Here is a 15,215-nt window from a genome sequence, read left to right on the forward strand (position 1 = left end):
ATGCACATATTCAGCAGAAACATGAGGCACAGCAGTGTTCACATCACATGACAATTCTAATGTATGCCAAATGTGTGTCAAAGGTGACTCTGAGAGAAGTGAGGATTCAATCCAATCACTCTATCTGACATCTTGAACCTACCTGACTGGTGTCTATGGGACATGGGATGAAAGAGGCCTGGGAGAGGAACTGGGTGGTACCCAGTAGATCTCTAACACCTTCAGCATCACGCTTATATTCTTTCACAGGCTCCAATCTCATCTTCTCTTTTGGAAGTAAGGCTTCATAGCAAGGAGCATAGCCAGAGGGAGGCAGGAACTTAAATTCTCCATGACGTCCACCCATCAGAAAACGTACTCTGTCATTTGGAGAGACCAAAAAAAAAAAAAGAGAGAGAGATTTAAAATAAAATGCCCAACCCAAATAAATTACATTGAAATATTGTGCCTTCCCAATCTCGAGATTTTTTTTCCCATCTCCAGATGATTTTGTTGGGAAGTGACAGAATTTCAATTAGGAGCAAACTTCCTAAAGTATGCAAAAAAAGTTGTGGAAAGAGCAGGGAGTATTGATACATGCTCCTTATCAGCCCACATCAACTTAGTTCTTAGAAATAAAGCTACATGTAAATATCACTAGAATCTTAAAATTAAGTTTATCCTCCCTCTAGGGGGCACATCAATACTATAGATGTTTATTACCAGGGCACTGAAAGATTAATGATGTTACTGATGACCTTTTCTTCTGAAAAGATTAAAGTGATAACACGAGCACTTCCAGTCCTTTTACTTGGTGACAATAATTATACATCACTGAGAAAAATCATGCCTTACCTGTCAGAGGGAAATTCTTAAGATTCAGATGAAAGCTTAAGCAACATCAGAGCATTAACTACAGATGGTGTAGATGCTATTTAATAGAAATGATACACGATAGAGGTTGCAATTCCCCAATGCAGCCATTTGAGGGCGACTCTGAGGAGCCTGAGCAGTTTTACTACCACAGTGGAAAAGAGCCAAGTGATAGTCACAGGTGCCAATCTCTCCATGGTATCCAGGCCTGGTGCTCTGCTCTATTCTAGTACTGACCACAGAAACCTCCTAAGGAAGGGGGAGGGCACTCGGGGCCTAATAATTGCTGCAGGCACTAATCGCTCAGTGGCCATTCAATGTTTTAGTGTGGTGTTCTGGATAAATTTCTTCAGCACATAAATACAGGCAAGGTATGGTTAGGGTTAGACTCCAAAGTCCTTGTTGCAAAGAGAATATATCAGTGAACTATTTCTCAATGGCCTTAATAACTGCCTCAGTTTATAAGTAGACATGTGGTTTTCGCAAATCAACTGAAACCACATTGAATTGCTGGTTTAATACAACTGCAGTTTAATTAAAACATGATAAGATATATAGTCCTGCAGGGTCAACAAAAATTTGACAGGGTAAAATAACACAGCATACATGTAGTATCCACATTCAGCATTCCCTCCTTCCCTTTATTTAACAATTAGTTACTGAGTTCATATGACATGCAATAATCTTTGCTATGGAGATTAAACAATGAACAAAGCATACAGCATTGTTGGTGTCCTGGGGCCAATGCCCAACTAACTAGACAAATAGGCATTACCAATTAGCACACATTTGGTGATGGAATAAAGAGAAATGTGTGCAGTACCTTGGAAGGAGTGTTTCCATGGCTAGAGTCAAGGAAGGCCTCCCTGAGGAGGAGACTTGCAATTTAACCCAGAGGGCTCAGGAGGAGTCACTGAGTTCAAAATGGGGAGCAGAACAATCCAGGCAGAGGAACACACATGCAAAGGCCCTGAGGTAGCAAAGAGCCTGGGTGATGGTAGAGTGGATAAGGATCTGGCGAGCTCCAGGGGCACAGGTGCAATACATCAGGGTCAGGCAATCAAGGAACTGGAATTTTACTTCAAATGGAAAACCTCTGAGGAATCTTAAGAATAATAAGAGGCTCTTCTAACTGTTTTAGTTGTTCTGTGTGGATATCTGGAGGAACCAATAAGGACACACCTGACAAGAATTTAGTCTTAGTGGGAGATGAGGTAAGTTAGAGAGCACAGTGATGACAGCAAAGATGCAAAGAAGCCACATGATTCCTGATTTAAGATTTAGAATTCTTAGGAATTGCTGATGGAGGGGGCATATATACAGAGAGGGGCATGAGGTATGCGGAGCAAGGATCATAGGGTCATGATCTAGCAAAGATCTCACAGCAACATGCTCCATGAGGCCCCATATCCTCTTATGGGAATGTTCTGTAAGGTAAAATTGTAGAGAGAGTCTCACTGTTGGCTGAGTTATTGTGACTGTGGAAACAGCCTAATTATGAAATTGCAAAATAAATATTTCTCCAAGTGAGAGACAAAGGTAATTTTTTCTTTCCCAGTACAAATTCTTTATCCAAACAGCATTTTATAAACTGCTGCTTTGAAATTAATTATGGAAATTCTATGAAACCTCCCACTTTCCCGTTTTAAAGAACTAAACAATACTGATATAGAATTAGAACCACAGTCATCCCTGGTGAATGTTCTCACATAAAATGTTATGCAATAGGGCCCCATCTATGTGCATTAAGAATATGAACAATGATATTAAAACAAAATTGAGTCATTATCCTGCAATGCTACTAATTTAGTGAACCTTCAGAAAATAATGACTTGGTTTGAAATTATTTGCTGAGAACGTTCCAATTCAATTGCCACATAATAGATTGTATTACCGACAAGTTGAAACTAAGGGCTGAAAAAAATGGATCTCTTCGAGCAAAGAATTAGTGTGGGAAGTTCTTTCACTCTCTTCTCACTGATTATCACTCTGGTGAAAAGCTGAGCACCCAGAAGCTCACACAGCACGTGTCTAAATTCCAAGAACAAGTAACTGATGGTTCACAGAGTCTTCAAGATGGACTTAATTATTCATGAACTCTCACTCTCTTTTGTTTTACGATTTCTCTTACATTTTGAAATCTGTTGTCATTTTCTGGGTAGATAACAAGTCCAGAAAGGTGGCGTTCCTTGGAGCACTTAAAGAGAACAATGCTTTGTTTTTATTTGCAGTTATTAAAAGGAGAAGGGTAATTTGGTTATACATCTTGATCTTAGCTCCTCTAACAGAAATGAAAATGCAACATGAAAAGTCAACATGGGAAGACATCAGTAGCACTGTAGCACTGTCCTCCCGTTGTTCATCTATTTGCTCGAGCAGGCATCAGTAATGTCTCCATTGTGAGACTTGTTGTCACTGTTTTTGGCATATAGAATATGTCACAGGGAGCTTGCCAGGCTCTGCCATGCGGGTGGGATACTCTTTGTAGCTTGCCAGGCTTTCCAAGAGGGACGGAGGACTCTAACCCGGGTTGACTGCATGCAAGGCAAATGTCCTACCCTGTGCTATTGCTCCAGTTCGAAGACATCAGTATTTACTGTTTTAGTACATATTCCTCTTCGAGGGCCACTATGCTGTGTGTTAGTGGGAGGAGGAAACTGCCCTGGGTTGCTTCCAAAGCCCCACCAAGTGAGACTGGATGGTTGCTGGTGACAGAGCATACCACTGATAATGCTCCCTTCTCTCAATGCTGATGAAGAGCTGCCCAGAGTCATCTACAAATGATCCAACAAACTGTCACTGATATCATTGATCTCCCACAAAACTCTCTTGGGGGACCCAGGTGACAAGGTTGAAGGAAATGACAAAGGATAAAATATAGGTTTGAAAGGGACAAAAAAAGGCCAAGTTAACTCTTCGAAGATATTAAAATGGACTTCCTATTGTATGAAGCTTTGAACAAAGGTCTCAGGGAATGCAATGTTTTCATATCCTGAAATAAAAACCAAATCAACCACAAGAATCCATCAAGAAAGTGTGAAACCAGTTCTGTAGACTTTGGCCTACCACAGAGCTCTTTGTGGGGAAGAAAGGCAAAGAATTCATTTGAGATAACTCCCAAGAGGAAAGTGAGGAGGGATTACCCTTCAAAAATCAAATAATGAGGGTTTTAAGGAAGCACTTAGAAGCCAGCATGTGAGTCGTGAGGGACATATTTATCTGGTGACAGATAAGAGAGGGATAGAGAAAAGGGAAGCAGAAGGGGGATGAAACAGTGAAGGCTTGTGGGAACCAAATGTCCCTATGGTATGCCTAGAAAGGCCAGAGAGATATTTCTCTTCACAAATGTCAGTTATCCTGGAAGGAATTTTACCTGCAAAGGCAAATATTGAGTAGAGAGCAGAAAACTAGCAGGTGAGAGAGGTGGGACTTGAGGTCTGCCAGAGAGAACAATAGTACAGGCGCTAGTTTGGGCAAAGGAACTAAAGTCAGAAAGTCCCAGTCTGAAGCTCTCCAACTACAAAAAAGTGCTAGAAGGGAAGAAAGCATCAATGATACTCCTGCTCCACAAAAGGCTGGAGCATCTTAGCTGTCCCAGTTCTGTGGGATGTGCCATTCCCCAGCTTATCTCATCCCCTGGGCTCAACTCTAGAGGATCTGAGGCATGTTAAGGTCTGAGCATGGCCAAACAGGATCTAAGACTGACTTTACTGCTGTCTTCAGCAGGGGATGGAGGACTGAAACCAACTGGACATGAATGTTGAATTTTTATCATCAAGTAGATTGAACTTTTAGATTACTGATCATCATGTTTGTATTCTGAAGAAGAGTAGTAGAAGTGGTAGAATGTGCCCAAGAATTTTATTTCATGGATTTGAAGAGGTAGGAAAGGAAATATTTGTAACTCCCTAGTCTACGTCTTTTGATAAATGTGCTACTTACTTTATTTTTAAAATTTTTATTAGTGAGACACCATGAGGTACAGTTGTAGACTTACAAATTTTGTGCTTGGGTTTAAGCTATACAATGATCGAGTACCCATCCCTCCACCAGTACCCATTTTCTACCACCATGGATCCCAGTATCCTTCCCACCCCCCAAGCCCCCATCCCACCCTGCCTCTGTGGCAGGGCATTCCCCTCTGTTCTTTCTCTCCTTTTGGGTGTTGTGGTTTGAAAAAGAGGCATTGAGTGGCAATCATGTTTGGTCTATAGTCTACTTTCAGCATGCTTCTCCCATCCTGGGAGAATCCTCCCAACACCCTTTATTTGGAATAAATGTGCTATTTAATACCTAATATTGTCTTTTCGATTCCCTGCCTCATTTATAGATGAGTAGTTTTCAATTTGAATATAAATAAAATTTTTTTCCAGGTAATTTTCTTCCTTTGGGCTGGAGCAATAGCACAGTGGGTAGGGCATTTGCCCTGCATGCAGCTGACCTGGGTGTGATTCCTCCGTCCCTCTTGGAAAGACTGGCAAGCTACCGAGAGTATCCCGCCTGCATGGCAGAGACTGGAAAGCTCTCTGTGGCGTATTTGATATGCCAAAAACACTAACAAGTCTCACAATGAAGATGTTACTGATGCCTACTCGAGCAAATCGATGAACAACAGGAGAACAAGTGCTACAGTGCTAATTTTCTTCCCTGCTCTTTGGGTTGCATTGAACCTCCTAGCTTCCCCCTGCCCCCTCCCGCATACACACACAGTTAAATTTAAAATCAAAGATTAAAAAAAAAGTTCATTAAATTTAGTTCTTTATACTCAGATTTTTCTCAGCAGAAACATATTTTAAAAATCAATTTCATTAGTCAATTTAATCTTTTCCACTAAAGTACTTGTATCATCTTCTGGGGTACTTCTCATACATAACTCAGGCATTCCATCAGCTTTCAACAAGGGTTTTTTTCTCCTTTCTAAAGTGATTACAGTAAGCAACCATGTCCTTAGATTCCTCCACCTCAGCAATGAGCAATAGGTTCTGTAATAGTCGCCTGGGAGTAGTGAAGTTTTGGGATGTGTAGAGGAATTTTTAATTTACTTGACTAATTTTGATGATACAGAGCCAAATTATATAGAAAAATCCCTGTTAGCATTTTAAAATTCATCATTTGAGATTTGTGCAGTTTTGTTTGCCAATTTTCAGATAAGATAAGAATATCTATCGCAAATTCCGAGACTTAAAAGACAGAACCCATAAATAAAAAATGTAGTAAATATCAAGACAAAGCTTTACCCTGATCTAAAAGGATGGCTATGTTTCCTTTCATTGGGCTATAATATTATTCATAGTTTACTAGCAAGAACTGCTTTCATCTTACTTACTGTCTTATTATGCTCATCTGGAATCCCTCCCAAAGAGGTGCAATAGTGTTCCAAAGAAGAAAAGGATATGGTTTGTAGTCAAGAGGAGCAAAAGCTTGCTCCTGAATTTAACCTGAATTAAACTCATGAAGTCATGATTTATAATTGCATCTTTAAACATCTCTATCACTAACATGGGAGAATAATCTGAATTATGTACATTCTTACATTCATATTTCTTTGGGCCAGTGTTTGATGAAAACCCAGGGCAATCCAGCCGGGACTCATCAAGTTCTCCGCAAAGGTATATTTATCTCAGTAATAATTTCCACAGCATTGACCACAGCAAGCTAGAAATAGCTAAGCTGTTGGTTACCTGAATTTTAGCCAAGTCTGGTGTATACCAACAGAAAACAAACAGCAACCACAAATACCAACAATCTCTGGATTGTGCTCTTTTTATAAATTAGAAAGAACTAGTTAAAGAGCTATGTAAGATGACTATATATAGGGAGAAGCAAACTATTAGCATAAAATATACCCTACTATTTGACAAATAATTTTCAATTAAAAATAGTAGTATCCAGATTTTACTATATACTTAAGGTTTATATGTAAATGATGCTCATATAGCTTAGGACATGTTAACTTGGCGGGAGAAAACTTTAGTAAGAGGTTCTAGTATCTAAGGAATTCAACTTATGGGTAAGCTCCAATCTATACAAGTCCCATCACAAATTCTACCATATAACATATAGAGTTATTAAAGATCTACTATAACAGTAATACCTCCCAACAAAACAAAGAAAATACTGAGAAACTAAGAAGCTACATTCATGACGGTTAGAAAAGGAAGTACATATTGATTTGTGGATTTGGTTAGTAATTAATCAAGCTTTCTTGACTTCACTGTAGGTAAATCTAATTGAAAATATTTTGCTCTCTGATGACTGCTGGCAGGGAGCTCCTAATCAGGAATTATTAACAATATAGCTTGCAATTATAAAAGTAACAGAGCCACAAATTTAAGATTATGATCCAGGTAATTTATTAGCATCTCCTAATAAAATGTCTTAGGAATTGATTCTACCACCATTCCTGGCTGAAGCGATAGCACAGTGGGTAGGGCGTTTGCCTTGTATGCAGCCTATCTGGGTTCGATTCCTCGGTCCCTCTCGGAGAGCCTGGCAAGCTACAGAGAGTATCCCGCCCACAGAGCAGAGCCTGGAAAGCTCCCCTTGGTGTGTTCCATATGCCAAAAACAGTAACAACAAGTCTCACAATGGAGATGTTACTGGTGCCTGCTCGAGCAAATGGATGAACAATGGGAGAACAGTGCTACAGTGCTACAATGATCCAAGTAAAGATCATTAAATAGGTGGAAATAGAGTTTTAAAAGAGAAATCTAATTTAGAAGTCACATAGAAGTTTAAAAAATGAGAAAAATGTGCAAAATTCTGAATATATTTACAAGGGAAGAAGAATTTCTTACAGTTTGCTATGACCAAATGATCAGAGAAGTATTTTACAATATTGGGTGAAAAAAAATCTCATTCCAACTTTATTATTAAAACATGTTTCAATGAGATATTATAATTAAATTGGAATTAACATCCTATATTTGCACAGCAGAACTAAAGTAGCACAGAGAGTGGGGCTGGAAAGATAGCACAGCGGGTAGGGCGTTTGCCTTGCATGTGGCCAACCCGGGTTCAATTCCCAGCATCCCATATGGTCCCCTGAGTACTGCCAGGAGTAACTCCTGAGTGCAGAGCCAGGAGTAACCCCTGTGCATCGCCAGGTGTGACCCAAAAAAGCAAAAATAAATAAATAAATAAATAAAAATAAAGTAACACAGAGAGGAACTACTGTGTTTCTATACCAAATCATACTTGAAAATTTATCAACTCCAATTGACCAATAATCAGCGTCAAGTCAATTTACTGGCTGATGTCAGAGTATTGGAATAGAGCCATGCACTGCATAATAAAGTTTTGGTCAATGATGGACTCCAACATGATGATGGTCCACATATAAAGCTTAGGTGTGTAACAGGCCTTACTATTCAGGTTTATTAGTATACATTCTATGGTTTGCACAACTAATCAAATTCCTAGTTTTTCGGAAACTGATCCCCGCTGTCAAGTGACAAACATGACTGTTTGGATTACATGTGCTCACAATTAAAAATAAACAAAATGACCACTGTTCAAGACAGGACTAGCACGGGCTCTGGCAAAGATATCACGTGATGGACTGCATGTACTTCAGTAAAACCCAAGTCCCAAGTATATAACAAACTGTCATCTCCTCTTTCTCAGATTATATCGTGTTCTGCAAACCACACAGGAATATGTCAGAGCTGTTATTTCCCTGACACAAAGGAGGCTTATGAGCTTTCACCCACCCCAAGAACCTCTCTTACAGCTTGTCATACGTTCAGCTGCTATGAGCAAGAAGCTCTCATACTTAAGGTTCTGACTTTTCGCGTCAACATATCTGGATCCCTCCATTTTTTAAACTCTCAGTGTCAGTACTACACAAATCCAGCTCATAACTAATTTTCCTTATCTTGTTTCTCTGTTTCTCCTCTAGGCACTGAGAAAGCTGCAAGATCTGATGATCCAGACACAAGGTACTAGGAATAGCTTCTGCCAGTGAAAACATTTCAATCAACTGTTTCTTTATCTGCTAGCTCAGCTTTTTGCCAGGAGGAGATTTTTTAAATCTGTCCTTACACAAAACAAACAAAAAAATAAATAAAATCTTTCTAAACACCACCCAAGAATTCCCGACACTTGGATCTAGGCAGTACTGTATCTTCAGGCTGAACTGAACCACTGGCTCAATTGGCTAAGAGTCACTGGATGGTTCCCCCAGTCCCCTGAAAAATCAAATCCACATCCTTGAAAATCTTGCCTCATTTCTCTGAGGGAGATTGGATGGATGCACAAATGATTTAAAAGTCACTGTATAATATGAGGGGGATCAAATATCCTGTTCTCTAAACACAGAAGACAGAGTAAGGCTATTAGCCTACAGACTGGAAGAGAGACCCCCTTTTTCCTGAGCTATCACTTCTAGCTATAGTTCTGTCAGATGAAGCACTTGGGAATTCTTTCATGGGAAATAACTAAAACCCAGTGAGAAGGCTGTAGTCAAAGCAAGGAAGGGAAGGACACTGATGCTGGGTGACTTAGGTCATTTATTATCCAGACAAATATGGATCTGGGAAGTGACCGCTCAAGTCAATGGGTTGATGACCTAAATGCTGACATGTTACATTATGATTTCTATTCATTCTTTTTTATCCTCAGATAATAGAGTGGGTGAGGATAGACAGCGAAGCTTTTCTAAAAATGGGATTTTTCATTTTTTGTTTTTGTTCTTTGGCCACAACTGATGGTGCTCAGGGCTTACTTCTGGCTCTGTCCTCAGGGATCCCTCCTGCAGGGATTGGGGGGCCATATGTGGTATCAGGGATCAAACCTGAGTGAGTGACATGCAAGGCAATCACTCTAACACTACAATGGAGCTTACACGGGGTTTTCTGCCTGATGCAAAGGATTTTTGTACCAATCAGTTTCTTAAAATGCTAACGTAAAACAAAATAAAAATGAAAGCTTTAAGGCATGTGTTTTTAAACTGGTAAATCTCAAAAAATAACTAATAACAATAAAAGTTGATGAGGTTCCAGTCAGGTGGGTATTTCCATATGTTATTTTACATGGTACAACAGGCCCAAATCCTTTAGCTAAAAATATTGGAGATGTGTTTTAGACTTCAAAATATAAAGAGATAAAAATAACGTATATATAAATTCATCAGAATATCTAGGTAGGAGATAAGTTACCTAATCAAAGCCATTAACATTTTTAAGTTAAACATGGAAATATTCAAAAGAAGGGGATTAAACAAATGACCAAATAGCTTCATTTCTCATTTTTTGATGGCAGACATAGCTTCTAAGGGAGTATGGTCATATTTTGCTACAAAATGAGCCATGAAAAAAATTTATGATTTTCAGTTATTTTTATATTTTAGAATTATTCATAATGATTCTGAAACTGTTCATTCAATCACCTTGGAAAAACAATTTGTGTGATTATAAATTTAAACACTGAAAGCATATAGCTTTTGACCTACTTCTAGGCAGAACTAAACCAAAATGCAGACAAAGAATTATGCCCAAGGATGTTGTAATAATTTTATGTACATACGTAAATTTATAATAAAGAAATGGAATTGATAAGAAAGAAATTGCTATATTATGGAACAGACTAATAAAAGTGAATCATATGGCCATAAAATATTTTAAGGAGGATATTTAATGAGGAAAGTGTTCATTACTTATTGTTGACTGAAAAACAATCAAGACATAAAATGTTGTACTCAATGTTATGCCACTGAAAGAATACATGCTTTTGTAGAATATAAAACTTAAAAACAAAATATTAATAGATAAAAAGGTAAAGGTAAAGGCCCTCCCGTTGATCGTCGATTTGCTCGAGCGGGCCCAGTAACGTCTCCATTGGAGACTTTGTTATTACTGTGTTTGGCATATCGAATACTCTCAGTAGCTTGCCGGAGTCTCCGAGAGGGGCGGAGGAATCGAACTCGGGTCGGCCATGTTGGCCGCTAGTAAGGCGAACGCCCTACCCGCTGTGCTATCGCTCCAGATGTTATAGCTAAATTTTAGGAGCATGGGTGATATAATAGCTATTTAAAAAATTTTATAATAAACATATAAAACTCATAATTATGGCATTTTTGGTCATATGATTTTCTCAGTAATTATACAATTTATCTGAGGGTAATATATAACCCCTGGCATGAGATTTTTTTCTTAAGGAGTTTATCTCTTGATGATGAAGGGGATTGTTTGGGTCCCTAGTTCATAGGAGTGGTGGGGAGGGAAGATAATAGTCCCAGGGAGTAATAGCCACTCTTTATGAAATCATAGTCATAACTTACTTGACACCTGCTGAAAAGCTCACCACAGGGAAGAAGAGCCCATCTGTGTTGAAGTTCTCAAACATTCCTTGCACAGGCTGACCATTGATGCGGAAAGATATACTAGGAACTCCAAGATCCAGGCAACAGCTCACCACGTCATCTGACTTCAGGAGGTGCTGGTTGATGGAGGCCACAGCTCTGGGTATCCGGCCTAATGAGTGAAGAACAGAGAGAAAGGTAGCATTTTGAAGCACTTACAATGGAGGAAATACTTACAAGCCAACAGTTAGAGATAAGGAGGTATATGGCACGTGTACGTCCAGGTATACTCTTTCATTTCAAAAGCAACTTTGTTTTTTCTTGTGTGAGAAATTATTTCCTAAGGTGGTGAATGGGTAGCCAGAAGAAACTCTCAAACTTTCAGACTTAGAATAAACAAGAATTCAACACATTCAATGTATGTTCAGATTGTGGCCTAGTGTTGAAGCAATGGATAAATTGCCTTTGCTATGTGTACATTCTTTGAAAGGGGTGTTCAAATATGTGTATAAGTATTCAACAGTGCTGAATGACCTTGCTTGATTTAAACTGTTCTAATATACGATGACTTTAGTATTGGATGAAGAAGCCATCAGAGCAAAAAACAGTGAGGCCAGTTTGCCATTAAAATATGCAGCAAACTTTGTTTTAAAAAAACAATGACTTCAGAGGCATGAAAATATTTTGCTGGTTATATTTGGGTGACTTCTGTTGCAGCTGCATATCTCTTTAATAAAATTTGTTATTTCCTGACCTAACTTACAGTGGTGAGAAAATCACTTCTCAACCTTTGTCTCACACCATCCAATTCTAAAAGTCCCCAAAGTAAATCATCATAATCACTCCACCACCCCCATACCACATTTCTATTTTATTGGGAGGAGAGCACTGGAGGTGCAGAATTTAGGTATCAAAATGAGGTTATTTGTACAAAAGTAGTATGCAAGGTGTTTGCATTTTCTATGCAAGTATGAACTAGCATGAAGAGAAATCAGAAAACATTATAATTTGCATTTTTATCATAATTAAATGTTGAAGAATACATTTAGCCAAAGAAGTGAAAGACTTGTTGTACACTGAAAACTGTAAAATGATGGTGAGAATGGAAACTGTTTATGGATTGGAAAAATTAGAATTATTAAAATGTCCTTATTACCTAAAGCAATATATACAATACAATATCAATGCAATTTCTATAAAAATCCCAATGGAATTCTTCACAGATGTCAAGCATAAATTAATGAAATTTACTTAGAACTTAGATCATGAATAGCAAAAAAAGATGAGGGAAGGAAATGGAAGCATTACACTCCTTTACCTTAAACTATGCTGCAAAGCAGCAATTATCAAATGGCATGGTATTAGAATAAGAACAGCCACTCAGATTAGTGCAAACAAAATAAGAGCAAAGTAATAAATCTACACATTTATGGACAAAAAATTCATGACAGAGGAACTAAGAGCATAACTAACAATAAAAGTCTCTTCAATAAATTATGTAAGAAAAGAAAATGGACACTCATGTCCAAAAAAAGAAAAAAAATAAAACCAGACCATTAACACCATTAATTCAAAATAAATTAAAGGTCCAGAAATCAAACACTTTAAGTGCATGTTTAGTATGTGGGAGTTCCAGATTCAGTGGTGGCAATACAAGGTCCACCACTGGGACTGATGACTGAGCATTATTGGGTATAGCTCAAAAATAGAGGAACAACTGCAACAACAACAAAAAAAAGGATTTATACTAAATAGGAGAAAGCATTTTCAAAATCTATGTACCAGGAGTTAGTATCTGAAGTATATAAAGAACTAAAAAACTTCATCATAACAACAAATTGTACCCTAAATTTCAGTAAGATCCTTAAGTACAAATAAAAAAATACTTCACACCATTAATAATGGCCTGTATAAAAATAAAAGTCTGGAAACAATAAGTGCTGATGGAGATGTAGCGAAGAACTCTCATTCACTGCTGGTGGGACTGTTGTCTGGTTCAGTCTCTGGAAAATGATTAAGAGACTCTTTAAAAGCTTAAGAACAGAGCTTTCTTGGGCCAGAAGATGCAGCTCAATGGCAAAGTGCTCTCCCTAAGTGCCTGAGACACAGGCTCAATTCCCAGCTTCACCAAGAAAAAACGTAAACAATACAGCTTCCATATGCCGTTTCATTCCTTGGTATCTACTCCAATAACATTAACACATTGATTTGAAGGGACATAAGTACCTATCACAGCATTATTTATAATAGTTAAGATCTGAAAGCAATTAAATTTCCTAATCATCAACAGTTGAGTGGATGAAAAAAATTCACTATGTATCTATAAAAAAAAGATGAACTCCTTTAATCAGCTGCAACTTGAATGCGATTGCAGGGAATTGTGCTGAATGAAGTGAGTCAGAAAGAAAAATACAAAAACCACGTGATTTTACACACACAGATTATAAAGAAACAAAGCAAATGAGTAGATAATCTCCAAAGGAAACAAATGCTGCAATAAAGTCGACATATTAAGGTGGGGTGAGGAGGGACTGCAAAATAACAGGTAAAAGAATCTTTACACTATGGTGATGGACACAGTATAGCAGCATTGTGTGTATAAAATGATGATACTAGCCCTGCTATAAAAAATGAATAAAAAAATAAAGAAAAAGAATGTCCTTCCAGGTGGGCAAGGGCATGGGGTGGTGGTGTAGGTGGGAAGTGTACTGAAGTCTCAGAGGGCTGAGTTCAAAGCCTAGCATTATCTGTTACATGAACCTATAACTGTGATTTTCTTTCTTTCTTTTGTTTTTTTTTTTAGAACTGGCTTTGTCAGTTATAAAATGGGTTCAGCAATGACTGCAATGATGCTATGAAGAACTGTCTATAAGGTACTATGGTGAATCTGATGATGCTGATGAAACAAATAACTCATGTTTGTCTGTTAGTTGAGGGATACACCATATAGTAGTTCTGAGTATGTCTAGATCTAGATTTTCTGTGCTCAAGTCTTTACTCTGTCACTTATTAACCCTGTGACCTTGGCAAAGTCACTTATCTTAGAGGACTCAGGTTTTCTCATCTGTCAAATGAAAAAAATAAAGTTCAGGGAACATTGAGTGTTGAATGAATGAGTCCATGCAGAGTGATTAGAAAAGTGTCTGACACATTGTAATTTACAATAAAGACTACTTTTGTTTTGTTTTTATATCTCCGGAAGGTTTAATTACTAGGATTGCAATATGTTGCCAAACATGGAATGAGTGGTTTATCTTTAGTAATATCAGGAAAAACATGAAAAGTGGTAGAATTATGGGCTAAGTACAGACAAGTCTTATTAAAAATCAGTTACTGAAATTAATAAATCCTCTTATTGAAAAAATTGCTCAAAAACAATTGCTTTCAAATAAGATCAACATGCTTAACTCTTTTAGAACATCACACAGTCACAGTCACAGTCACAGTCCTCCCGTTATTCATCAATTTGCTTGAGCGGGCCCAGTAACGTCTCCATTGTGAGACTTTGTTGTTACTGTGTTTGGCATATCGAATACATCACAGGGAGCTTGCCAGGCTCGTGCATGCTAGGTACTCTCGGTAGCTTGCCGGGCTCTCCGAGAGGGGCGGAGGAATCGAACTCCGGTCGGCCATGTTGGCTACGTGCAAGCAAACGCCCTACTGCTGTGCTATCGCTACAAAGCCCTGGCAACCCGCAGCCTGTAACATCACACAGAGGCTTGCTTTTCAAGCCTGTGTTTTCCATTGAACACTTATCTTGTCTATCTCTCTTTGCTTGCCTATTTCTACTCTAGAGAAGCCTGAGTTCTCTCTTGAACAAAAACTTCTCCCTTTCTCTCTCCTCACTAGTAAGTTTCAGTAAAAACTATCTTGCTGCGCAAACACACACACACACACACACACACACACACACACACACACACTCGGAAAGATCATACAATCAAACAGACTGAAATGCTATGGGAAGGAAAATGAAAGAATGAAAGTTGTACTTTTTAGAAAGTCCTTCAACTGTTTGTTTTTTTTTTAAGTGTTTGTAGCTCTGAATAAAAGCATCTGCTGA

The 15,215-nt window shown here is 38.3% G+C and overlaps 1 protein-coding gene across 5 annotated transcripts in view; it reads right to left on the minus strand.

Annotated features, from left to right (window-relative positions):
- RYR3 (ryanodine receptor 3) overlaps positions 1-15,215 on the minus strand; it is a 631,292-nt gene that overhangs the window by 266,318 nt on the left and 349,759 nt on the right. For all 5 annotated transcript variants that reach the window (XM_056134221.1, XM_056134222.1, XM_056134220.1 and 2 more), the window contains 2 exons: positions 11,132-11,324; positions 139-359 (listed from right to left, as the gene is read on the minus strand). In XM_056134221.1, coding sequence (XP_055990196.1) covers positions 139-359; positions 11,132-11,324 — 414 coding nt within the window. The remainder of the gene's footprint in view (positions 1-138; positions 360-11,131; positions 11,325-15,215) is intronic.

Source organism: Sorex fumeus, unplaced genomic scaffold, assembly GCF_029834395.1.
Source record: "Sorex fumeus unplaced genomic scaffold, SorFum_2.1 ptg000098l, whole genome shotgun sequence".
NCBI lineage: Eukaryota > Metazoa > Chordata > Mammalia > Eulipotyphla > Soricidae > Sorex > Sorex fumeus.